The following is a 26910-nucleotide window of genomic DNA, read 5'->3' as shown; positions in this document are numbered from 1 at the left end:
TACATGACACCTGCACACCACAGAGTGTCATCCATACATGACACCTGCACACACCACAGAGTGTCATCCATACATGACACCTGCACACACCACAGAGTGTCATCCATACATGACACCTGCACACACCACAGAGTGTCACCGCTGCTGCAGCTGGGTCACACCAGGGGGTTTTGGGGAAATCGTTTGGCTCTCTGAGTTGGGTTAGGAATGTGCATGGGCATGCAGCACCTCTCAGCAGGGGTGCAAACAAATCCCTGTGCCGCAGGTGCTGAGATGCCTCCAGAGCCTGCACCCAAAGGCAGCCCTGAGCCATGTCCACTCAGACATCCATCTTCATCTAGGACTGAAACCTTAAGCTTGAACACAAGGTGGCCAAGGTGGGGAGGGAGAAGAAAGCACTCTCCATCAGTAGATAAGGATCAACCAGCACATTATTTTGGTCCTGAGCTGCCCACATGCCCTTTCCCTAAGTCTGCTGACATCAGGGGAGCTGGCAGCAGCTCCCTGTGCATCCTACAGCAGAGGCAGAGGTGCCATAGAAGAATACTGAGGGGAAGCAGTTCAACAGCCACTGACATCCCTGTGGAGAGGCAGTGCCCACCCATCCTGGCACATAGCCTGCCCAGTGGCTCTGATCTGTCACCCATCTTTGGGCTTCCATGGGTTGGGATGAAATGCCATTCCCTGGAAGTTTCCTGGTCCGTGCTGAACCTCAGCAAGGAACAAGTCCACGGGCTGCCTGCACTGCCAAGCCCCAGTGTCTGGGCTGGAGGGGCAGAAGTGTTGCCTGATGCCTGCCTGGGTCACCTTGGTACTCCTGGCCCTCTGCCCAAGCACAGGGTATTCCTTGTCCTCTGCCCTCAGCCACCCACCTTGGTGAGCCAGAGGAAATCTTGCATGAGCAGGCAGGAATAGGTGTCATCAATCTCCACCACAGGGATCTGATCTTCGTGGGTCACCAGGATGTTGTCATCCTTGTAGAAGATGGCTGTCAGGTAGAGGCCCCTGCACGGGAGGGAAGACAGACTTCAGTGCCACCCCCAGCTGCCAGCTCCATCTCCCAAAGGATCTCTTTCCTGAGAGGAGATGCCCTGCCCCAGGTCCCCACTTCTCTCCAACAGCCCGTGGCAGAAGAGGCTTGTGGCTGGTATGGGAGCAGGAACAGGAACCCAACATGTCCCAGCAGATACCACAGCCCATGACCCTGCAGCACATGGGACAGAGATGGGCCAGACTGTGCAGGGGACACTCTGGGTCTGGACAAGGTGGAGTGCCAGGTGAGCCCCAGAGGTGATGCAGGGATCTGGGCACCAGCACAGCTTGGCCAGTGCAAATAGAGACACCAAGAGAACCTCTGATCTCTGGGCCATGGGACTCATCTCCACCATCAGCTCACTCCCAGTGCAGACCCTGCTCTGAGCACTCCCACCCCCCAATGTGCAGGCACAGCTCTCAGGATGGGCAGCTCTGTGGCCCTGCTGGGACAGGGGCTCTCACCATCCCCGTGCACCAGCCTCTCACCGCTTCAGTGTCTTGAGAAACTTGCTGCCAGGGTGGAAGAGGTGCTTGAGGCTCTTGGAGACCGAATGCTTTCTGCTCTGGGGCTGGTTCTTGCAGGGCTCTGTGGAGCAGAGAGCAGAGGATGCTGCAGCAGGAGATGAAGAGCTGATACCAGCCCATTGGGAAGGCTCTGCTGAGGTCTCCATTGCCTGAGCTGTCTCCCTGCTCTTCACATCCACGGCACAGACCTATACCTGCACCATCCCAGCTCTGCAGATCACACCACAACCCTGGGGACTCAGCTGCCCCTGCCTCAGCCTCCCTGGAGCACTGTGCTGTGGGCTCACCGTGGCAAATGCAGTGCTGGTGGACGGTCTTCACCTGGCCCAGGAGATGGTCCAGAGCTTCAGCCTGCCCCCTCCGCCGCGGTGCCCGGCCGTCGTACTCCCGCCAGTCTGTGGGGACAGACCGGCATCACCCCGGCACCCTCTGCCTGGGGCAAGAGGGGCTCCCATCCCCTCCTCCCACATCATCTGGGTGTACCTCCCGTGCCACAGCATGGCAGAAGTTGTGGGTGCTGGGCACTTTTGGGTGTGCTGGGAGATCCCCAGCTTTGTGCCACTCTTCCCAGGAACACCCAGCTCTGCACAGCACCCCGTGGCCACCGGCTTCCCCACAGCATGGCAGGGACACACCAGGGGGAAGGAACAAGGTTCCATCTGTTGCTGCTACACTTCTCTGGCCTTAAAAAATAAAATTCTTTCCAGTCTCTTCCTTCAGGTCTTCCCCAGTTACTCCAGATGAGCGCTGGAAGCCAGGCTTACCTCGACAAACACATAAATAAACTCCCGCCAGCTCCACCCACTGTGGGATGGCAGCAGGGTCCTGCGCAGGGCTGGGGACCTGCCGGCTCTTCTCCCTCAGCTTTTTATTAATTGCTTTAAACACCCCATGTCCTGCCTGCTGCTGTTTTCCATGGAAAGTTCAGCTCTGTTAACTTTGGCTAGAACTTGCCGCTATTTTTAGTAGCTTTAAAAACACCCAGGGAGGTGCCTGACTATATTCTGCTGGGCCAGGGAGGGATCTCTACTGAAGGGAGAAATATTACTGGCAATAAAAATAAATAAACCCCACTCCTGTCTGATTCACTTCAGCCACACCGAATTGATGCCACCTGGATCTTGGTCACAGGGAATGTAACCTGTGTGAGGTGGCAAATCGGCTTTAAAGTGGGTGCAAACACGACAGGGACAAGATAAAGCCACGGTAGTAGACTGCTGTGCCCTTGCTGTGTGTATTCCTAGACATGCGAATGGATTTTTGGTGATTTCAGTTCTCTGTGGATCTGCAGCCAGAGCTGTGCATGGTGCTGCACCTCTTTGATCCATTACTGTTCACCTCCACCTGTTCCCAGTGCCCTCCCTGCTCCCTGAGTCCCTGCAGCATGGTGGGACAGGATGTGCTTCCGTGGCCTGATCCTTGGGATATGCTCAGCCTCCCATGGGGCTGCTCCTTACTCATTTACAGCACCAGTGCCATGGGACACCACACAGGCACCTGTTTTGGGACTGGTGACAAGTGGCAGAGGCCATTCTGGAGCTCCCTCAGTCCTGAACTTCACCTTTGCGTTGCTCCTTCTAGCTCAGTCCTCCTGGCCCTTCTCCACCCAGCCCCCTGGGGTGCCTTGTGTGACATTGGGTGGCTGCTCCCTGACACTTTTCCTGGGGCCAGCATGGGGAGGAGAGTGCTGACAGCCCAGAGCTAGTCTCTGCTGGGGCTCGTGACTCCCATCCCAGCTCCATGCCAGGGAAACCCAGGTCCTTGGGTCTGGGCTGGATGGCAGAAACCATGTGGTGGCACAAAGTGGGAAGCCACTGCCACCCAGGACCACTCTGAGTCCTGGCTCTTTGCCACCTCCTAGCTTCCTCCATGGGATGAGCTCATCCAGGTGGCCTGAAAAGGCTCAGCCTTTCCCAGATGGCAAAGGTAATTCAAGGCTGAAAACTCACTGCTTGGCAAGGCACCTGTTGACTGCAGGCAGCATCCCAGACTCCCAGGCACAGCCTCCCTGCCTGGCCTGAGATTCCAAACTCTGCCTCTGCCCCTGGGTCCACTCGCTCCCATCCCAGCAGTGAGAGGGACCCCTGGATGGCATGGGGAGCTGTCCTGTCCCCCCCGCAAAGTGCTGGCTGCCATGGGAGTGTTCCCAGGGGTACTCACTGGAAGGGATGGCGAAGGGGGGCACAGAGGCTTGCGGGGGACCCCAACCCTTCATGTTGTAGGCAGACACGCGGACGTGGTACGCCGTGCCCTGCAAGGAGAGCAGCACACTCAGCACACCCCCACCTCTCCTGGCTTGGCAGCTGAGGCAGGGAGGATTTCCCCAGCTCACTGCTCCAGTACACCATGAGGAGCACTCAGCTAAGAGCCCACAGCCCAGGTCACCTCCTCTCCTGTACAAAGTCCTTGTTATGAAGCACTAGAGACTCCCTGTGGCCCTGCTGGGTGGGTTTGGGGCCACAGAGGAAGGGCCGGACATTGCAAATGTCCCTTGCCAGAGATGGTCCAGCCTGAAAGACTCAGTGCTTCTGTGCATTGGGGTGCTGGTGATTCCCTGGGACATGTAAGGATCCAGCCCCTGGAGACAGGGAGCTGGCCCAGTACTGTCAAGAGCTTGTAGCACAGTGACAGTGATTAAAGCCTCTGATTAAAGCCCAGCCAAGCTGCCAGATGTTGCCAGGCTTCCAGGCACTCATGAAGGCAACAGGAGCCTGTGAAGCAGCTCTGAGAGTGTGACTGATGGGCTTGGAGCAGTTTTTTCCAGCGATGCTGCTCCAGGCTCCGCTTGAGCCCCTCCTGCCACACTGTGGGCCGCTCCCGCCCTGACAGCGCTCCTGGCCTAAGCCCCTCTCACCTCACCAAGGGGGTTCTCTGCTCCTTAAATCAGTGCTCCCTGCCTGCCTATCCCTGCCAAGGGTGACCCCATGTATCCCAGCATCTGCCCGTGTTCCCATCCTGAGCTCCATCCCACCGCAGTCCCCGCATCCCTGGTGCCAGCCCAGGCATGGCTCTTGTGGGTCTCAGGGAGATAAAACAGCAGAGAGCCACAGTACCACCAGCCATGACCTTGCTGAGCTCCCAAAGCTGAAGATGGGGCTGGTCCCCCTTCTTGGTGACATCGGGGCTGGGGCGAGGGGTTGGACAGTGAAGGTGGCAGAGGACTGAGCCACTGATTTACTGCCCAGGAAGAGCCAGGGTGGAGACAGGAATGGGGAGGGGGATGGAGAATAAATCAGTGTTGGGTGAATGGGCCCATTCTACCTGTCACTGCAGAGTCCCCAGGCACCCTCTCAGGGAGATTCCCCACTGTCAGGGGCTGCAGCCATGCAGGGACAGACAGATACTTCTCCCAGCCCCACACTCTTGGCTCTGCCCAGGCTGTGCCCATGGCACGCAGCATGGCACAATCCTATTGTTCCTGCTCAGAACGATCACAGAAACAAAGAACCATTAAGGTTGGAAAAGGCATCTAAGGTCACTGAGTCAAGGTCATCACTAAACCATGTCCCCAAGTACCAAATACATGTCTTTTGAACATTTCCAGGGAGGACGACTCCACCACTGCCCTGGGCAGCCTGTGGCAGTGCCTGATCCCCTCCTCATGGGCTGCACTATGGCCTGTGGCTTTTCCCAGCTGTGGGCTCTCCCTGCCCGCTGTGGGCACCCCTGGCACTCACCGACACCAGCCCCTGGATGGTGAAGTGCAGGTCCTTCAGCTTGTCGATCATGGCTTCTCCCAGCAGTGGTGAGAAGGTGGGGGAGCAGCTCCACTCCACTGCAAGGAGAGAGACCCCAAGGTGTCATGAAGCCCTGGAGTGGGGACAGGCCACCAGAGCTGGGGCAGCATGTCACAGACAGCAGCTGCAGGGGGACTGCAGACAGCACAGGAGATGGAGGCAGCACAGTACAGGCATGGAAAAAAGGTGATTCATAGTAGGGGGAAGGTCATGGGGAGCTGTTGTCCTCACCAAGCCACATAAGATGGGGTCAGCACATTTAATTGGTGGCTCAGAAGTGGGAGATGGAAGAAATTCTTCCAGAAGCCAAAAATATCTGGTTTAAGTGGGTGAGGGGTGCATGACAACAAAGTCTTCCCAGTGTGCAGGATGAGGAGGCAGCCAACAAGTGACGCCCCAAGTTTTGCCTTGGTGCAGGATGGTGTTTGGTCTAGTTCAGAGCATTTGGGTGGTGTCCCGGCTGTCCAGCAGCCGTGGCTTCCTCTGTCCTCCAGCACAAAAGTGGCCTGACTGGGGCTTGGCAGCACTGCCCATGGCTCTGTTGTGCTGACACAGGGTGCAAGGCACCTGCTGTGGCTGTGTGACCCTGCCCTGCTGCAGGGATCTCAGTCCTTACCTTTGTACTTGGTGACAACGGCTGAGTTGACGCTCAGGGGCTCCCAGAAGGTCACCTGCAATGAGGAGCTGCTGGCCACAGAGAGGTGGACGCTGCTGGGGGCATCTGGCACTCCTGGGGACAGAGAGTGCAGGGACTGCTACAGCAATGACAGTCACTCTGAACCTCCCCGTGTCCTTCTTGGGCCTCTCCCCGGTCCCAGGGACATATTCCCTGATGGAACACATTCTCCCCTCCACACACCCACAGTGCAAGTCCTGCCCACAGGGTGCAGGTGATGGGTGCTTGTGCCATGCACAGCCCCACTCCTTCCCGTGGAACAAGGACAGTCCCAGCCCTCCTGCGGTCACTCACGGGCATGCTCAAACCCTGCCTTCATGCGCTTGTAAAGCCGGAATCGCCACTCCCAGGCCTTAAGCTGCTTCTCCTTCTCGGAGCAGTCAGCGTTGGGCGCCTCGTTCACCACCTGTGCCATCAGCTCGTTGACGCGCTGCTCCGCTTCCCGCACCAGCGTGGAGAGGTGCAGCGAGCGGCTTTCCAGGCTCACAACTGTGGGAGGGTGCACACGGCCACGGGCCCAGGAGGAAAGGGCGGAGAAGGTGGTTAGGGCAAGCTCTGCCTCTGCTGGCATGAATTCCCACCCTGAGATCCCATCCTCCCCTCCATCTCCTAGTCCTGGGGTCCGCTCGAGTGCGCGGTTCCCCTCGAGCCCGGCTGCAGCCTGCACCAGTCCCCCAGAGCCCAGTGATCACCTCCCCTCTGCATCCAATGCCTGTGGTGCTCCACTGCACCACACTGGAGACCCAGGTGATGGGCACAGCACGACTCCCTGTCCCAACTCACAGTGTGGGCTCTCCTTCGCTCCCGCCTGCAGCAGGGCCCTGGCGATGGGAGCATTGTTGGTCATGATGGCGATGTCCAGAGGCAGGAGCCCCTCGCTGTTGGGAGTGTTGAGGTCCAGCTCCTCAGGGCTGTAGTGCTTCAGCATCTCCTGCACCCTGTCAAGATCCTGCAGTTCCACAGCCTCAAAGAGTGCAGCATTGCTCTGGAACTGGGTGAAAGGAGAAATGCAGCTGGGCTGAGCATGGGGCACCCTCCTCCATCCCACCACATACCCTGGGCCCTCACTAGCACCCCATTAACCGAATCAGAGAGAGGGTGCCCTCACCCCAGCTCTTTGCAGACACATCTGGATGATGCCAAGCAAACACCTGGACCAGCTCCAACTGAACTTGCTACAGCTTCACTTAACACACTCTTGTGCTCCCACCCAAGTTCCAGCACCATCCACACAGGGACCCTCTGTCCCCATCTGGATGGAACCAGCAGGCACTGACCAGGTAGGACTTGCGGAGCTTCTCCTTCTCGCCCCGTCCCACCAGGCTGCCCTCATCAAAGGAGGTGTAGTTGACGCGGAATTTCCCGGACAGGTTTCGGTAGAGCCTCTTGGCCGCGTTTGGTGAGGAAGGGCCCGGTGGCTTCCTGGCCTGTGCCAGCTGCAGGTCCCGCATCTGCTGCGTCATTTTAGGGGAGGATGACCTGGGAAAAAGCCAGGAGGGAAATGAGGCATGGAGGATGTGCCAGAAAAGCAGAGGCACATCTGTATTGTCAGGACCAAGACAGGAATCGGAGAGCCAGAGCACTCCCAGGCAGCACCAATATGAGCGGCTGCAAGGTGAATGCCAGTGCCAGCAATGCCCTCATCCATCTGTTTTCAGCTGTGGCAGATCTGTTCCTCTTCCTCACCACTGCTGCTGGCCCTGCAGGGGTGCCAAAGGGCTCATATGATCCCTGCAGGTAAGGCATTTCCTTCCATACAGAAGCTGGGATGCCCAAAGCAAACTCAGGCTGTTCAGCTCTACAGCTGGTCTGGATCCATCCCACTAGGGCAATCTGTCCACACACCCAGTCTCCACCATCCAGCTCCTACAGAGATGGGCTGACCCATCCAGGGATGCCCAGCCCCCTGCAGCGAAGGCTGCAGGGCCTGGCAGCCTCCAGACCCGTGCTGGGTGATCGCTGTCCATCACCACTGGCCTGGGATAGCCTTGTGTACCCTCTCCACACCCACCCTTCTGCAGGAACCCGTGTCCTGCACTTAACACCATCCCTCAGCCCTTTGTGGTACATGACTTTTCTTGGAGTTGCTGTTCCAGCAAAGGGCACTCTCTGGAAGTGAAGTGGGAGCAGGGAACATTAAGGGCCATTTCTAAGGGTATCCAGACAATGCCAGGTCCTGATGGGGACCAGTGACCCCAGTCTTCTGCTCACCAAGAGATCCAGGCTTCACAGCTGCTCCTTACCTTTTCCATCCATTAACCTACAAAATCTTTTCTCCTCTCTGATTATAGAATCACAGACTGGTTTGGGTTGGAAGGGACCTTGAAGACCATCTGGTTCCAATGCCCTGCCATTGGGACATGATTTTGATTCTTATTTTCAAGATCTACCAGTCACAAGGAAAGCTAGTGTCTTTTCTGGGGCTCTCCAGAGTGGGAGCTGTTCCTTTCCCTGCAGCCAGGACCCTCCTGTCTCCATCAAGACCTCATGCCACCAGTCAAAATCCCCTGCTTTGTGTGAGTGTGGCCTTCTTGCCGTATGGGGCTTTTGCCCATGAATCATCCCCTGTGACATGGAGGGTTTCCACTGCGTCAAACATCTGATCCCCTTCTTGCTGGAGCTCTGGCACAGTTCCCAGAGAGGAGCATCAAGTCTAAGGAGCATTTAGCACGGCTACACTTAACACAGTTTCTCTCAGTTTTGGCCCCATCCCCCTGTGTATAAGGTCAGACATTTAGGGGCAAAGTCTTCCTCCCCTTGCTTTATTGGTTAAATATCAAGTGTGATAAAAGCATGGCATTTGGCTGATGGTCATGCCAGAACACCCCAGCGAGGCTGTGCCTGTGGTGAGGATGTTTATAAAGCCATCATCGTGAGACAGGATATTAATAACCCCTCGCTCTGTGCCCTTTGTCGTCCTCATTTCAGATGAGGCACAGGGGGTTGCAGAAGGACTTTAATGATTTTACCTTTTATTACTGTGATATTTAAGAGTGGAAAGTGCTGCGAAGGTTGGCTCCTGGCAATCATTCATCTCATCAGCTTCAGCCTGTGGATTTAGAGGGCTCCAGTGTGGCCCAAGCCACAGTGTCAAGTTGCTGCCCTGGGTTGCTCCAGAAATGGACATTATCTGAACACAGGGCTTCATGGATCAGACACTGAGCACCAGCCACACCAACCAAAGGCCCATTTGCAAAAGCAGACAGGTGTTTTGTCACTTCAGGTGGCAAAATATCCCTGAGCAACCACACGGGAGTGGGTGAGTTTTGAGCAGCAGAGTCCTACTGGTTCTGGTGGGGAGGAAGGGATCAGCACCCAGGAGTGTGTCACCATGGTGGGAGAGACCTGCACAATGCAAGGAAGCGCAGAAAACAAGTCCTACGGTCTCCGGGACCTGCCTGGCTCTGGACACGGTGTCCTCAGCCTCTGCACACCACATGTCATCATGGACAGGGAGCAGCTCCTGGCACGACCTCTCCTGAGGGCTCCTCATGCCAAGGGCTCACACACAGCACACACAGCCTTCTGCAGAGGGCAGGGAACAGGGGTGGAATGGCAGCACAGCTCTGCTGTCACTGCTGCGCAGAGACGAGAGAAAAGCCACCTGTACCCGAGCAGGCAGAGCTGTTCTGACAGGAAGAGACAGGAAGGCAGGTCCTGACCCTCAGGAGAAGCCTGAGATGCAAAGCACTGCCTGGTGTATTTAGGAAAGAGAACTGACTTGAGAGGTTCTCCAGCAAAACCTTGCCCTTTCTCTTGTGTTTAAGAGTTCCCTGATGCCCAAGTTCTTCTCCCTCCTCTCCACCTCTAGCTGCTGCTCAGAGGTGAAGGTGGCTCTTTCAGCAGGCTCGTCAACACATAAGTGTGAATTCCACTGCAGCTCCCCTTCTTCAAAGGAGACAACAATGCTCTCCCACATGGAATGCTCTTCCCTCCACGGAAGCTGGAGCAGACCCTGTTGTAACAGATCCCTGCTCCATTCATGCCTGCAGAATCAGGGTTTAAAATGGAGAGGTGCTTTGGAGAGAAAGTAATTTGTTCTGCCAATTAAAACACACAGCAAATGACCCAGTGCAGGCAGACTGCACAGCTAGGAGGAAGCTCTCTCAGAGATGGCAGAAACAGGGACAGAGAGAAATTTCTCACTGTTTTCCCTCCTCTGATTTGCTTTTAATGAGAAGTAAAGAGATGGAAATTATTCAGTGCTCAGGAGTGAATATCTATGTATATTAAACCAGCTGCCCCCAAGATAAAAGAGTTTCCTGCCCTGTGGGTATGAGTCATCTGGACTCAGTGAAATGGTCTTGATTTATCTACAGCTAAACTTTGCCCTGGAGCAACTGATAGCTGAAAACAACACCTGCAGATGTCCTGCCCTCAGGGGCCAACCAGCCAACACCAGCTTACCCATGGCAAAGCCCCATCCTGCAGGGAGGTGTGGGAGGAGATCCCACCTCCTCTGCCTGAAGAGTCTCAGTGCAGCCAAACTAAATTTATCTCAGCCACAATTGGTTCTTGTTACTAATTATTGTCCAACAGTCTGCAAGAAGAGGACAGGTGCTCTGCCTGCCCCAGCAGTTCAGCTCTCTGGCCATAGGGGAGGTGTTTGTGACCATCAGGGAGGTGATGTGGACATCAGGTTTGCAGTGCCATAAACCCACACACCAGCAAACTCCTTCTATGTGTGAAGGGCAAACTCTTCACACCACCAAAACACTTCTATGGAGTAGAAGTCTTCTCCATAGAAGAAGCTGAGGTTCTGTGGAAGGATCAGCTGGGGCTGCTCAGATCTATCTGAGGTCAGTTCTGGGCCTTTCATGGCTGGAGAGTGTCCAGGGGAGGAAATGGAGCTGGAGAAGGATCTGAAGCCCCAGGAGGGGCTGAGGGAGCTGGGAATGGGGCTCAGCCTGGAGAAAAGGAGGCTCAGGGGTGATCTTCTGCATCTGCACAACTCCTGACAGGAGGGGACAGCCAGGGGGCTTGGGCTGTGCTCCCAGGAAACATGGACAGGACAAGGGAAATGGCCTGAAGCTGTGCCAGGGGAGGTTTAGATTGGATGTCAGGAAAACTTCTTCCCTGAAAGGGTGGTCAGGCACTGGCACAGCTGTGCTGGGCAGTGGTGGAGTCACCATCCCTTGAAGGATTTAAAAGCCGTGTGGATGTGGCACCTGGGGACATTGTTTCGTGGTGGCCTTGGCAGTGCTGAGTTAATTGTTGGATTTGATGATCTTAAATGTTTTTTCCAACCTTAGTGATTCTAACTATGATTCTATCTCAGGAAACCAATGCAACAGAGGTGGTTTTCTTTTCTTTTAAAAGTGCATGAGAATGGACGAGCGTAAGGCATCTTCATTTTTTTTCCTTCCTCCAGCATCAAACACAAGCAATTCCACTGGGTAGTTTACAGTGTGGTTTATGGTATTCTGAACATTAATGTTTGCAATACTGCAGATCTTGGCCTAGTAAAAAGTGTTAATAGTTGTTGCAATTCCTTGATTTTAAGTGCATTTTGTGGAAGGGTGTAGCCCCTCTGAGTGTCCAGCTGAGAACCAGTCCCTGACAGACACGGCTGCTGTGCCCCACGACAGAGCCCAGAGCCCGAGGGGGATGGGACAGCCCTGCCCACCCCGAGCCCAGCGGGTACCTGGGCAGGCAGGGAATGCCCACCCTGCCCCCAGGTCACCAGGCCACACATAAGGAAGAAAATTTTTACCATAAGGGTGGTGAGGCCCTGGCACAGGGTGCCCAGAGAGGCTGTGGCTGCCCCTGGATCCTTGGCAGTGTCCAAGGCCAGGACACGGGGGCTTGGAGCAACCTGGGATGGTGGAAGGTGTCCCTGCCCATGGCAGGGGTGGGATGGGATAAACAATCTTTAAGATCCCTTCCAACCCAGAGGAGTCCATGACTCAGTTATGTGGCTGGTGGGGGCCACGGTGGCCATCCCACAGCCCTCTCAGCACCAGGAGCCTGGCTGGGAACAGCTCGTGTGCCAGCCGTGCTGCTGCTGGGGCAGTGACCTCCCTGGCACACCCCGAGGCTCCGGGTCCCCCCAGGCTGCCCCCAGGCTGGCTGTGGGAAGGAAAAGCTCCCGGGTGCCTGCCCAAGGGAGCAGTGAGAGGGCAGGCTCCAGGCACAGCAGCTGACACGAGCTCAGCTCTGCACTCAGTCCCTGGGGTCAGTGTGGGTGGCTGGCACTCCTGGGAGCTCTCCCACCGTTCCCAGCCTGATGCAGCAAACAAGGGAGCAGCAGGGTTCCATGCACAAGAAAAAAGGAGCCTGAAAGATGGGGGATGAAAGGTGCTGATGGCTTTCAAAGGACAAGGGTTGGTATTGGGAGCAGAAGAGGGACTGGGCCCTTGCAGAGTTTGCTGAAGCCCCACAGCCACGTGGATGCCAGTGGTGTGTTAGCAAAAGATGCCAGGGATACTCTTCTGAACCATGCTCCAATTCAGTCCAGAGGGGTATCCAAGGATGGAACAGGCAAAGGACAGAAGTAGCCTAAAAACCAGTTATCAGGGGGACACAACCCAATGCAGCCAAGCTCAGCACAACAGGGAGCTCACAGCAAGAGGTGACCAGCACCAAGCGTGGGCAGCAGGGCAAGAGGGCAAATCTGCCCCTCTGCCCTGCTCAGGTGAGACCCCACCTGCAGAGCCACCTCCAGATCTGGGCCCCCAGCATAGAAAAGTGAGTGCACAGGAGGTCACAGAGATTCATCAAAGACTGAAGCCCCTCTGCTCTGGAGTCAGGCTGGCAGAGCTGGGGGTGCTCACCTGGAGAGGAGAAGGCTCCAGGGACACCTCAGAGCCCCTTGCAGGGCCTAAAGGGGCTCCAGGAGAGCTGGAGAGGGACTGGGGACAAGGGATGGAGGGACAGGACACAGGGAATGGCTTCCTACTCCCAGTGGGCAGGGTTAGATTGGGACATTGGGAAGGAATTGTTCCCTGTGAGGGTGGGCAGGCCCTGGCACAGGGTGCCCAGAGCAGCTGTGGCTGCCCCTGGATCCCTGGCAGTGTCCAAGGCCAGGCTGGATGGGGCTTGGAGCAGCCTGGGACAGTGGGAGGTGTCCCTGCCCATGGCAGGGGGTGGAACTGTATGGTTTTTCCAACCTGAGTTGTTCCATAGCTGTATGATCCTATGAGATCAAGTGGAAAGATCAGCATACAGGTGTTTCCTGAGAGAAAAATCTGAGTGTGAGAGGTCTCTCCACACCTGAGCACACTTGGTCTGACCCATGTCCAGGGTCACCCCTGTGCTCACCCCTGTGCAGCAGGAATTCACAACTATGGCCATGGACACTTGGACACCAACACTCTACAGCAGAGACCAACACTCAGAGCAGCTCCCCACAGCCATGGGGACAGGAACAAGAGGTGCTGTGTCCAGCATGAAGAGGAGCTGCTGATGTGTTTGCATTTTCCACTCTTTTTGCCCAAGCATAAGCAATTTTTCATGACTGGCAAAATAGAAGCTGGATTAAAAATGGAACATGAGTAGGGGAGCCCTTCCAAAGAGTGGGATTTCACAACCCACCAAAAAGCACGATCAGAACTAGGACCAAATGCCATGATCAGCATCCCTGCAAGGCAGCAGGGCTCATGGAGCAGCAGGCACAGCAGCTACCAACCCTGGGCTGTGCAGACCACCAAGGCATTTCAGTGCTGTGCAGTGACCTGGCCATGGAGACACGGAGCAAAACACTCCTGCTCCACGGAAACATCTGTGTGCCTAGAAAATGCACTTGCCTATTGAAACCTGGGTCCAAGGAAAGGCACCAAAGCAGACTTTGTTTCTTTGTTTGTGTTTCCTCCAGCTTTTCTCTCTTCTCCCCACTTGGCAAACCTGCTGGGTTTTGTTTTGAGTGGAGCTGAAGCAAGCATGCCTCTTTTGTTTAGCAATAACAACTAACTTATATAGATGCTCTCCTGCCAGGACATTTTTGTTGGAGCTCCAGAAGCCCAGTGCTGTTAGACCCCAATGCTTGGAGGAGCTCAGTGTGGTGTCACGCCCCTGGGTCAGTGCAGAACTTCCTGAGCACCAATGGCAGCACATTGTCCCTGCTGTCCCCATGCAGGGCACCCGTGGTGTGTCTGTGCTGCCCAAGGAGCTCATGGCCCATGGCAGCAGAGAACACCGCCGGGGACACACAGCCCACCCTGGCGCAGCTTGTCCTGCTCTGTCCTGTCTCCTGTCCTCCTGTTGGGAGGACAGCTTTTCTCTGGAGGGGAAAATTGACTCCCAGCAGCTCGGTACCCAAATGAAAAGCACATCCTGGGTGATATCTGCAATATCCAGCAGTGCCCAGTGCCCTGCACCTCTCCAGCAGATGAAGAGCAGCATTCCCCCTTGGAGCACTCCCCCTCTGAGCATCCCCCCTGTGCCATCCAGGCTACTCCCCAAAACAGAAGGTTTTTTGCATCCTTTGGGGAACACTTGCACTGGGAACACATGGCAAGGACCCCTCCTCACTCCCCGGGTCCAGTCCTCACTCAGCTGTGGCAGAAGGGACTCACACAGGCTGGACACACGAGATCCCACACCACAGGGCTGGCTGGGGGTCAGCAGTGTCCTCCTGAGGCACAGCCATGCCCCCTGGCACAGCACAAAAGAGCCTGCCCAAATGTCTCACCCCCACTTAAATCACAGGCTGAATTTGGGAACGATGGAGACTTCAGGACTCCGAGAGAGGTCTGGAGCCAACCAAGTAGATCACTTGCTGACAGTGTCCCATAAAACACCCCACTGCTGCAGGCCCAGCAGTGCCTTTGGGGAGGAAGGGAGTGGAGATGCTTGAGCAAACTCTGCTGCAACACAATAATGCTGCCGCTTCTTGCTTTTCTTTTTTTTTTTTCATTAGACCTCCTGATCACTGCTTAAAAGTGAGACCAGAAGGATCTTGAGGTTCAGTGGCCGCTAAAATGTAGCCCAAATCAGACTTTCATTTGCAGTGTCCCTGTGACACGTGCCATCAGGGTCAGGACTGCTGTCAGGCAGGGCTGCCATCACAAAGTGCCACTGTCCTGGCCGTGCCATGCAGGGCACCCTCCTGCACACACACCTCATGCAGCACCTCACGCCAGGGCACGGGGCACCTCTTCCTGGGGACTGTGCTGAGGGACATGGCACAAGGACTGGCTCACCAGCCAAGGCAGGTGATGCTGCCAACACCAGCAGCCCATAAGCAACACTTTGGGCTGCAGAGAACAGGGCACTAGTGGGCACAGCCTGGTTCCAACACCCCAAACCATCCCTTGAGGGAGGAAATTCAACATTTCAGAGGCTCACACAGTCTCCATCCACAGATCTGTATCAGGAAGGAGATGCTGGAAGCTTCTATGCCCAGCCCAGCCCTGCTGATTTTACTGTTTTCACAAGAATTTACCCAGCAGAGCTGCTGCGTCCTGCCCAGAGGTTCTTACCTAGAAAATCCACAGAAAATCCACTTTTCTGCTTCTGTGCTACCGAACTTTTGTGGGGATGGAGCTGAGTGGGTCTGTGCAGTACAGATTAAGGGCATCTCTGCCTGGAGGGGTTCGGGAGCTGCTGCTCGGGATGCAGCATCCCTGTGTGACCCGCACACGTCCCTGGGGCACCTCCCGGTGCCAAACGCCGCCGGTCCCTCCCCACCGGCACAGGCACCGGGGCCGCTCAGCCCTGCGCTCCCGTCTCCCGGCCAGGACAAGCCCTTCTCGCTGCCTCGCCACAAAGCCAGCCTTTAATTGCTGCTTGACATTAAGTATCTGAGCAAGGAAGTCTTGGGTAAATGTTCTTGCTATGGGAACACACAGTGCTGAGTCTCTTTAATTACATTGTTTTTGTTTGGCTTTTTTTATTAGTTGTGCTGCGGCTTTCCCTCCCTGACAGGCCGGCGAGGCTCACGCTAAATATGGCCGGGTTTAAAGTCCGCCGTGAAACCCGAACCGCGGCACCAGACTGGCTGGACGCGGTGCAAGCCAGGGTTACGCGGGACACGCATTCCAGCCGCCGGCTCCGGCCCCGCGCCCCCCCGCCCCGCTCACACATCGAAGCCTCTCCGAGAACAACCACCACGCTCCAAACCACCTCTTCATCTTCCTCTTCCTTGCCCTGTGAAATCCCTCTGTGAACAGTCCAACCTTGGGCCCCAGGCTGCCCCATTTCTGTCGTGCTCATCACTTCCACACTGGCCCACATCTCCACGGTACCCATCGAGCCCGTGTCCATCACATCTGTCACTTCCTGTGCTCTCCCCATCCCAAACTGCCCTGCCCCACACCTGCTCAGCCCACCTCCAGGCTGCCCCTCAGGACCAAAGAGCCTTCTTCCCACTGGCCACATTGCTTTCATCTTCCTCTGCCCTCCTTGTTATTTTAAAGGCATTCCAGAGGATGCTGTCAGGCTTGGATGTGGTTTGGTTGGGTTGTTTGTTTTCGTACTGGAGGTTTTATGATCGCATTGGGAACAAGCCCTAATTGAGCTGCAATTCGAATTGCAGTCCGTGGGTATTTGTTTCATTTTTGGAAGGGCTCAAACGGCTGTGTAGCTTAGGCTGGAGAATGCATTTGGTTTTAACTGGAACCTGATGGAGACAGGACAGAGCAGGACAAGCTGCCCCAAGTCATGATCAAAGTTCCTGGGGAAGCCCAGTGTGGTCAGCCTGGTGCCAGGTACCCACGACACAACAGGCAGTGCTGGTTGTGATCACAGCCCTGTGACCACCCAAAAACCCTGGCACTGTCAGGGAGGAGGCAGACAGAGCCAGAACCCTGGTGCCAAGCACACAGCCCTGGAGCCTGGCTCGGTGGGAGCTTGCAGCCACCCTGCAAATCCCTGTCCTCTGCAAACTTCTGTTCCCTGTGAACTCCTGCCCCTGCAAACCCCTGCAAATCCCTGTCCCCTACAAACCTCTGTCCCCTGAAAACCCCAGTCCCCTGACAGCCCATGTTCTACAAATACCTGTGCCCAGCAAATCCCTGCACTCTGTAAACCACTGTTCCCTGCCGACCTCTGCAGAGGTTTATGACTTGTGCTCACCTAAGAAAGGGAGCCCAGCACCCCAGAAGGAGCTCAGCACCATGCTGGCTGGTCCTTGCTGAGTCAGGAGCTGCTCCAGACCAGAGCTGCTCACAGGGAACAGGCAGCAAGAAGGGGCAGCACCTAAAGGTCAGTGCCCAGACTACCCCTCATGGGAACTGTGTGATGTCACCTTCCACTGACCGTGTCCCACACCCACTGCCAGAACCAATGCTCAGCCCCACACCCAAATGTGCCTGTTGCTTCTAGCACCACCAACCAGCCAGACCTTTGCAGATAGGGATGGGCAGACAGAGGGACCAGAGAGCACCTGCTCTGCTCCACTCCCATCCTGCCACAAGCCCAGATGCTGGAGCAGGTCAGCAGAGCTCTAGGAGACACCTCCAAGCCACTAACACCACCCTGGTTAAATCAGACTTCTACATGGGGAAGCAGATGAGCCATAAGGACTTGCTGCCCCTCTGTCAGGAGGAAACCCTATCCCAGCCTGGCCTGCCAGGAACAAGCAACACTCCTGCCACAGCTGCATGTATGCAAACCCTGCTCCAAGGGATCAAATGCAGGAGCTGAGTCATATGACAACTGAAATCAAAGATCACTGAAGGCAAAAGAAGGGAGAAAAAGTATCCCTGTGGGCTCTCGGGGGCCCACTTTGGATCCAACAAGAGCAGGAAGTAGATGTTCAGCATGGAGATGCCCAGGGAACAGCTGGCATGCTGGGAGGAGTGAGAAGGGATGCAAAGTCACACTCACCCAAGCCTGGTCCTGTCCCCTTCCTTGGGTCCTGGCAAACACCTCTGGGGAGGGAGCAGGGCAGGGGGCTGGCAGAGCCCATGGGGCCAGAGGTTGTTCCGATGGGAGAAGGAAGGGGGTTGGGATGGCAGTGTCCCAGCTGCTCTGAGGGCTGCTGCCACGTAGCTGCACCCCACCAAAGAGCCCAGGACCTTCCAGGAGCCAGGAAGAAGCACTCACCTGTCTGTGCCCAACAGCCTGAGCTTGTGCCAAGGGATGTCATGTGTTTTGTCATGGCCTCACCCCAGGGTAATGTTCCAGTGTCTCCCCACCCCCCGAACATCACCAGGGCTCTCCCCTGAGTGTGGTTCCTCCGCATCACTGTGCCTTTCTTGGCATGGTGGGGTCCACACACAGGCCCCCCACTACGGTTCAGAGGTTGAACCAGCTCCTGGTTCTGCTCCAGGGAGCCCCTTCCCCACTGCCTCGCCCTGGGGCTGAGGCTGGCCTGGCACACGGGCACAGCTCCACGCGCTGGGGGCTGAGACCTGCAGACTCATCACAGCAGTGAGAGGCAATCCATGTGCACCCAGACCTGCAGAGAACCAAATCCTTTAACCGCCTGCGCCACCTGGTGCCACCGGGAAGGACGTGCCACCGGGATGTGCCTCCCGGTGGAAACCACATCCTCTCTAGTACCATCAAATGGCAGAAAAATGGCCCAAGAAGGCCTTCTGGAGGTCCCCTGAGCTCACTTCCCCATGCCTATGGCTGAGCTTCATCCTCAACCACCTACATCCCACCTGTACTTCCCAGTCCTCCAGTCCATCACTGGGATGTTCCTTCTGGCGGAAACCCACCTCCATTCCATTGTCCCACCCAAGACATCCAGCCAGATGGGACCAGCATTCTGACCGAAACCAGGCTGAAGACTTCCAGAGCTGCACCCAAAGGGGTTACAAAAGGGAACCCACAGCCACTGATCTCAGCAGGGAGGAGGAGACATCGGCCAAGTCACAATGGAAGAGCAGACAAACGACACACCCAGCTCCAGAGCTGCTCCCAGCTGGTAAATGTTACTGGAGTCAGAAACCCGCTTCCCGCTGGAAGGCACACAGCAGGAGCCAGCCAGCAGTGCTGGGCACGCCGGCCACTGCCCACAGACTGTCCCTGGCACAGCTACCAACAACAGCCACCCCCACTGGGCTCTCCCTGGACCAGCATGTCCCAGCCTGACAAACCCTTTGCCTGGCACAGCTTCCTGCTAGGATTTGCTCCCAGCTTGCTCCAGATCAGCTCCCTGCCCAGCACCCACCAGGACCTTCTTTGACCACCCCACCACCTTGCCCTGGGGTTGGTCTCATGCCAGCACCACCCAACTCATGAGCAACACGAGAGGGGCTGGGTCACTGCCACCCAGCTACAACAGCATCTCCATGGAGTCAGGGTCCACAAGGCTGCAGCCCAAGAGGAGAAGCCAGTTTTTTCCACCATTCTGCTAGATAACATCCTGTAAGTACCCAAGCACTCTTGTAACTGCACTAACTGGGGACAGTAACCACCAGCAGGGCCTCCTTCCAGCTGGGGCTTGCCTGCTTCTTCATCAGAGCAGAGCTTTCCCAGCTCATGTGTCATTCCTCCCTCTGCAGAAAGCTCTAGGTACCATCAAGTAGAAAAACCCCAGCTGAAGATAAGGGAGTCTGTGAGGAATTTCCAAAGCCCCCGGAACAGCAATTAGAAAAAGTTTCCACTCAAATATAAAAAAGCAACTTTGAAAACCATAGAGATCACCAGGTCAAGTCTCCAGCTAGCAGGACCTGCTCAGCCTGGACTTGATGGCCTTGAAGGTCCTTCTCAGCTGTAATGGTTCTGGGATTCTGTCCCTCCATGCACGGATGTGATGCTGCTGAGCTCACCCAGGGAAGGCAGGTCTACAAACACCCTTTCCCAGGTCTGGCATGACAGGAGCGTTTCCTCAGCTTCTCCTCTCCTCACTTGGCACAGCCCAAGCTGGCCTGAGCTCTGCTCCTTCTCTCTGCTGAGGGTGAGAGGCAGGTGATACCCACAGCCAGTGCAATGCATGGGAAATGGGGACAAAGACAACGTTGTCTTGGGTAAACTGCTTTTGAGACTTTTCAATTGGAAACAGCTCCTTCAGCCACCACTCCTGACCTGGACTTGTCTGGGCAAGGAGGTGTCCCTAGAGAAAGGGACAGGAGGACACAGAGTGGCCAGAGTCCCTTTGCAAATGCGGACACTAGCAGCTGGCCCCTGAAGAGCTCCTCAGGCATGCCCAGCCACGCTTTCCAGTGGCTAACCATTTGACCAAATCCATGTTGACTTCCAGCAGGAATGCATCTTCCCTGCCAAATATCAAGTCTCTTTTTCAAAGAGTGGAGACACCAGAAGCCCTCAAACAAAGAGACAGCAGGGAAAAAAAAAAAAAAAAAGATAAATTGGCAAAGCTACCATTTCCCCCCAACCTTTTGCTGAAAATTGGGAAAAATAGAGGAAAAAAAAAAGGAGAAAGTTCAGCCTGAGGCAGAAAAACATGGAATAATCCAGCCCAAACAGTTAAAGCCTGGCAAAGGTAAAAGCAAACAAAGTTCCACTGGGAAGTGCTGTACAGCCCTTCCAAGGGTAAGCTGTGGTGCCCTCCTTGTCCCTCCATGCAGCTCACAGGGATGACTTCCCAGCAGCTCAAAAGAGCAAGGGGAGCAGGGCCAACGGCTGCAGGTGGCCCTGGAGATGGGAGGTGGCAGGGGGGCAAGAGGAGACAGCACCCCCGAGATCTCCCAAAGCCCTTGGGACATCCCTGCTCAGACAGTAATTGTGAGCAGGGATTGTCACCAAGCAGGACCTTTGAGCCACACGGCCAGCTTGGGCCCCTCACCACCAAGAGGCTGGAAAACATCTCCAGAGCTGGTGGCCTCAACACATGGTGGGTGCTGCTGCCTCCTTCCTCACCCTCTTCATCCCCTGAGCAGTGAGGTGCGGGGTGGGGATACCCTCATGCTCCTCAGACACCCAGCTCTCCCCAGCATGCTCCTCTTTTCACGTGTGCTGCAAGAGCTTTCTCAGGAGCAGGATGCTCACAGATCTGGAAAACCCCACTGTGCCCTGCCACATTGCTGGCCTAGGATGCCACAGCTTGTCCCTGTGTTCACACGGGTGGCTCACACTGCAATCACACCTTCCCATCACTGATTCAACAAGTCCTCAGCCCTGAGGGCCTCCCTGGCTCCACTACCCCAATTTTTCTGTGGTCAGAATGCAGACACGGGGTAGCAAGAGTGTTCTCCAGGTAAAGTGTGGGAGTGTCACGAGGACGGGGATTTAACTCTCTCACAGGCCATCTGGGTGACCCTGAGCAGGCCACTAAAGCCCTGGTGCTGCGATGGTGTGCCCACCATCCCCTGAGACCAGGGAGAGCAAAAGTTACAGCAGCACAGTCCAGTGTAACACAGGAACAGCTCCATCTGTCTGCTGCTGGTCCTGCCTAGACACAGAATTACAGAATCCGGGAGCAGCCAGAGCTGAAAGGGACCTTAAAAAGGTCACAAGTCCAACCCCTGGCCCTGCACAGACACCACAACAATCCCACCCTGAGATCATTGTCCAAGCACTCCTGGAGCTCTGGCAGCCTTGGGGCTGTGCCCACTCCCTGGGGAGCCTGGGCAGTGCCCAGCACCCTCTGGGAGATGAACCTTTCCTGAAATCCAACCTAAACCTGCCCTGGCACAGCTCCAGCTGTTCCATGGTTCTGTCCCTGGTTACAGAGAGCAGAGATTGAAGCTGCCCCTGTGCTTCAGAAGGATGAGGTGATTGTGCTGGTGTACGAGGAAGGCAGCCTTGGGTCCCTGTGCAGTGCATGATCCTGATCCTGATCCTGATCCTGATCCTGCATCATCAGGAAAGAAAACAGCCAAAGAAACTTCTAGTTCATGTGAAGTTCACCCGAGTTGAGCTGTGCTCCATAAGCAAAACTTTCCTGTCTGACACAAGCCTTCCAGAGCTCATGACCGGGGCAGAGCAGGGCCAGGACTGCGCTGGGAGGATGGGATCACTTGGCAGAATCCTTCCACTTGCAAAGAAATCAGGCAGGATTTCACTGGGAGTTCCACCTCCTGGCTCACAGAGCTCCAGGAGTGTGCTCACCACTGAGGTTCCTCAGACCCCAGCTGGACAGCAGCAGTACACCAGGCACAGACAGGGAAAGCAGAAGCACTGACTAAATAACAGCAGCTTATCCGTGTCCAGAAGTGGCCTTTTTGCTTCCCAGGATTTGGCCTGGTGCTTTGCAGGATTTCAGGGCACAAGAAACCCAGTCCAGGTTCCCTGCCCGTACAGACCCGTGGGCACAGCAGGACTTGGCTCTGAAGCCCAGCTCGGGCAGACAGGATGGAGCAGGAGGAGGAGGCACTGGCAGGGACATGGCACACGTCGGAACCTGCACAGCAAACCCATGCCTTTGCCCAGTCCCACTTCCCAAGGAGATCCGGAGGCAGAGCAGCCTCTCCCGGGACCACAATCCAGCCCAGCCTCAGCACGTGCCTCTGCCCTTGGGGCTGGTCCCTGGCATGGGACAGCAGGGACTGATCCCCCAGTGATGGGCCACTCCTTCAGGACTTGTGTCCTCTGACCCAGGCCAGGCTCGAAGAGGCTGATGGCTCCAGCACACAGGAGGAATGAGCACCCTTCAAATCCAGGGCCTGGCCACAGTGACATCTTTAAACCCAAAAGAATTTGGGTTAAGATTATACCTGCCTGGATCTCCTAAGATTACCTCTGCTCCTGTCACTGTCTCCTCCTCCCCAGTGAAGATGCTCAGGAATCAGAACACTGGGGATGAAAAAAAGACACTTTTTTTTAGAACGTGCTCCCTGGGCAGAAGTTTCAGCCTCTCTGGATACAACTTCCAGTACAGAAACCTTGATCTTGGTGCTCTTAGCTACAGTGCCAGCACAAGCTGATGTACAAAGACCACCAGGAAAACCTGACCTGCCAGCCTGGAGCTCAGAGCAAGCCCACAAGTCAGCCATGGGTCTGGGGCATGGCCAGCACAAGACCAGATGCCAGGAGTCCTAGAGCAGCAGCAGCTCCTTCACCAGCAGCTGTCATAGAATCAGAGGATCCTGGAATGGTTTGGGTTGGAAAGGACCTGAAAGACCATCTTGTTCCAGTCCCTCTCTATGGGCAGGAATGCCAAAGTGCCTGAAAAAGGAGGTCAACATTGCCATGCATCTTTTAAAGAGTGAGAAGCTGGGGGACAAGGAGGGCCAGCTCTTGTCCTCAGCTGCTCAGTGGGCCAGGAGAAGCCACAGGTACCACAGGTACCACAGGTACCCCAGTCCTCTGCAGTGGGTGAAGCTCAGAAGTTCTGGTAAGTCAGTGTTCTGATCTTAAACGTGGAGTCTGGGGGTGGAGAAGAAAAGTAAGGCCAGGGGAAGAGGGGAGTAACCATGGTGCCAAGTCATCCTGGAGGCTCTGCCCTCTCAGGGACCTCAACAACCCCACACTCGGAAACCTGCAGGGTTTGCATGGAAACCACAGCTCAACGAGGCAGAGTCCCACCCAAGGTGACGGTGGCTCCTTTTGGGGCAGTGGGCCAGAGCCCATCCTGATAACACCAAGAAGAGATGTTCCTCACAGCTCTGCTCATCTCAGCAGCTGTTCTGTGGCCATGCTTAACAAACCCTATGTAATGTCATATGTTCATTTTTCAAAGCTCATAAAATCCAGTTTTTTACTGCAAATCAAGAATGCAACACAAGAAAAATGTAGACTTGTTGGAGAGATTCCAGAGAAGGCCATGAAGATGCTCCAAGGAGTGAAGCCCCTCTGCTCCGGACACAGACTGAGAAAGCTGGGAGTGCTCAGCCTGGAGAAGATTCCTGGGGCTCCTCAGAGCCCCTTCCAGTGCCTAAAGGGAACCTGCAGGAAGGCTGTAGAGGCAATTTTTGGAAGGGCAGGCAGTGATAGGACAAGGGGGAATGGCTTTAGGCTGAAGGAGGACATCAGGCATTGGGCATTGGAACGAATTTCTTCCCCGCAGATGGGCTTTAAGGTCTCTTCCCACCCAAACCATTTTGGGATTTTGTGGGAATACTGGGTGGTGTGGAAAGGCTTGACTTGCACTGAGATTTAGACAGCCATGAGGTTTCCCTTTCACACCAAGGATTGTGCCATCTCTGCAATTCTCCCAGTATAACCATGGGGCTTGGGCTGCCTGCTGTGGAAATCCACTGGCACCTTCCAGGCAGAGGCACATTCAGGAAGAAGAACCAGAGGAGATCCTAGAGGATGAAAAGCATCCTCCACACTCTTCAGCAGGGACCAAGGCACACATCCTGCTTTGCAGATCCTGGCCACGGGAAATGGCAGAGGGATGATGAAAATAAAACAGATCAGGCAATTAGGCTATTTGAGAGAAATTAAAGTGTGCTGAGGGTAATGGACTGAGAAATAATCTTATTGGAGGTATCAGCTACCAGCAGAGGGAAATGGCCACAGCACGAAATCAGCAAAATATTTTATATTTGTCTTTTAAATGTTATTTGTTGCCTGTGATCTCAGAGAGGAAGGGGTCTGGCTGAGGGTTCTGGTCCCAGACAGGGAGAACCTGGACATCAGTCTTCCCTGAACCTGGACATCAGTCTTCCCTGAACATTTTCCTTCTGTTGCTTCCCCAAAGGACTCAATTTTTCCCACTGCAGTGACATGAGAAACAAATGGAGAAGAGAGTGCTGGACCTGCTGGAGCCTGCGGCAGCACAGAGAGGCTCCAGGCCTCGCTCTGCTCCCAACCTCTCCAGCCTCATCATAATCACAAGCTGAGCTGCCTCTCCTGAGAGCTCCCAGAGGCTTGTGGCACCAGGAGGGGAGGCACAAGATCTCTCCTTTCCCATCTGTACCCGCAGGTCAGGATGCTCCCGGCTCCCTACTGGCAGCGTGAGGCAGCAGGAGTGGAGCTGCAGGGACTGTGGCTCCTCTGCCAAAGCTGCCTCTAGGCTAAGGACTGCCTGCAGTCCCACAGGGACCACCAGTTGCCCTCCAGCCTCTGCCTCCCTGCAGGCAACTCAGAAAATGAGGATAAAAAGTGATCGTTCTCAAGTAAATTATTCCTTTGCAATGCTCTCCTGAGGTTAATCTGACTTTCAGGGATGTTTGGAGGGCTCGCTCCTCCCCACCCCCATGATCATGTCCTTCATAGTCACTGTTAAATCACTGTCCCTCCCGCTCTGGGGAGGGGGATGTGAATCCCTGGTCCCCCAGTACATCCAGAGGCACTGGCCATGGCCCTTCTCAGGCTGCTATGGACACAACCAAGCTCTTGAAGCACATTGTCCCACGTGCAGTTCAACACCAGGAACTCTGGGGCTCCCTAACAGCATCCACCTCGCTCCCAGAGAGGTGAGCTGAGGATGGCACACCAGGACAGCCAGCAGAGCCCCTGGCACTCGAGTGTCTCTGTGAACAGAGCCTTCCTTGCTGCTGGGGCTGCAGCTTCTCCTGACCACATTTACTGCCTCTAAACCAACTGTGCAGCACGCTGCTGATGGCAACGTCCATATGCCACAAGGGGGAAGCTCCGGCTGCACGGAGCCCCGGGCGAGGGGCCCTGGCTCCCCGGGAGCCTGGACACCCCGGCAGAGCCCGGCGCAGTGTGGAAGTCCAGCTCCCATCCGGCTAATTCAATAAGTCACCGATACCATGACTTCATAAGGCACAGAGGCTCCACAACTATTAGGGGAATTGGGAGCAGGGGGAGGAGGAGCTGAAATGGAGAAGGGATGGAGAGGGGGAGGGTGGAGAGGGGGAAGCTAAGACAAGCAGCAGAACAAAACATCCCATAAATCATGAGGAGCTGCTGAAATACCAGAACAAATGACCCCATAGCTTGGCCATTGTCCCCGAGCGAGGGCTTAAACCGCTCCCAGTTGAGACAAAGTGCCTCGCGTATCGTTTCAGCACCGCGCCGGCCCGGTCGGACCTGTGCTGGGCTGGGGGCTGCGTGTCACCTCGGGGCTGTGTGTCACCTCGGGCCTGTGTGTCACCTCGGGGCTGCGTGTCACCTCGGGGCTGTGTGTCACCTCGGACCTGTGCTGGGCTGGGGGCTGTTGTCACCTCGGACCTGGCTGGCACCGTAGGATGGGGGTGGTGACACTCTCCAAGGTTGGCTCCCCCACAGAAAGCACTGCCCACAGCTCAGCCTGCCCAAAGCATCTCCTTGCTCCCACACATTCCCACAGCTCCCAGGCTCTCGCATTCCTACCCTTCCACTGCAAGGCTCAGGGCCTCACTTCCCTTGTTGTCCCTTGCTCAGGCTAAGAGCCTCCTGGCCTGGGAAGAGAAAGAGCTCCAAGACTTTTCTGGAGTGAGAGAGCTCGAGTAGGGCTGTGAAACCTGGAGGAGCTCTGAGCCCACTGTCTTCATGGTGCTGCTACTCTTTCCCTCCCAAAAAGTTGATGACAACTCACTTTGTGCTGGCTGACTTGGCAAAGGGACAAATGTCACACAGAGAGTCCTGGGGACAGCCCCAGATGATTGTGGACAGCTGTGGGAACAGCACCAGCTCTCAGGGAGCTGTGCAACAGCAGCAGTCCCATGCACTGGATCAGGAATAAGTGGGATGGATCAGTCGGCAGCTCAGCAATTCCTCCAAGCCCTGCAGCTCCACCAGGACCATGGCACTTGATGCCAGGAGAAGAGGACCCCATGGATGGGGACAGGTCACCTGGCTGCTTGCCCACAGCAGCAACAGCACCAATGCTGGAGGCACTTCCACAGCAGGGATTCCATAGCCAGCCATACAGGGAGACCCTTCACACCACTCAAGACCACTCAGAGGGGAAATATTACACTTTAAATAACTTCCATGAAAACAGTTCCCTTAAAAAACTTCTTTACAACCAAACCCGAAGCACAAGGCAGAGTGCAGCAGCAGTCATCTGCCACCTCCACCAAGCAGACAGTGCCAGCGAGGTTCCCGTGTCTGGTGGCTCCCGCTCACTTGGCACCTTCCACTTGGGCCTGTGTGCTCTGCACGGTGGCCACTGTGCAGGCAGCTCCCTGAGCATCCCAGCTTTTGGCAGCGAGGAGCTGGGATCCAGCGCTGAGCCAAGGGTCAGGCAGGAACAGAGCTGCAGGCAGGGCTGAGCCCCAGGCAGGCGCCTGCCACCAAGAACGGACA

The 26910-nt window shown here is 55.7% G+C and overlaps 1 protein-coding gene across 6 annotated transcripts in view; it reads right to left on the bottom strand.

Annotated features, from left to right (window-relative positions):
- LOC121350895 (ankyrin repeat and fibronectin type-III domain-containing protein 1-like) overlaps nucleotides 1-26910 on the bottom strand; it is a 240033-nt gene that overhangs the window by 8410 nt on the left and 204713 nt on the right. For all 6 annotated transcript variants that reach the window (XM_041462667.1, XM_041462666.1, XM_041462665.1 and 3 more), the window contains 9 exons: nucleotides 7251-7452; nucleotides 6757-6964; nucleotides 6268-6462; nucleotides 5914-6027; nucleotides 5238-5335; nucleotides 3721-3811; nucleotides 1848-1955; nucleotides 1522-1621; nucleotides 873-1005 (listed from right to left, as the gene is read on the bottom strand). In XM_041462667.1, the coding sequence (XP_041318601.1) occupies nucleotides 873-1005; nucleotides 1522-1621; nucleotides 1848-1955; nucleotides 3721-3811; nucleotides 5238-5335; nucleotides 5914-6027; nucleotides 6268-6462; nucleotides 6757-6964; nucleotides 7251-7452 (1249 nt within the window). The remainder of the gene's footprint in view (nucleotides 1-872; nucleotides 1006-1521; nucleotides 1622-1847; nucleotides 1956-3720; nucleotides 3812-5237; nucleotides 5336-5913; nucleotides 6028-6267; nucleotides 6463-6756; nucleotides 6965-7250; nucleotides 7453-26910) is intronic.

Source organism: Pyrgilauda ruficollis, unplaced genomic scaffold (assembly GCF_017590135.1).
Source record: "Pyrgilauda ruficollis isolate IOZ18807 unplaced genomic scaffold, ASM1759013v1 scaffold16, whole genome shotgun sequence".
Taxonomy (NCBI): Eukaryota; Metazoa; Chordata; class Aves; order Passeriformes; family Passeridae; genus Pyrgilauda; species Pyrgilauda ruficollis.
The sequence above is the reverse complement of the archived record's forward strand: the minus strand, read 5'-3'. Positions and strand labels throughout refer to the sequence as shown.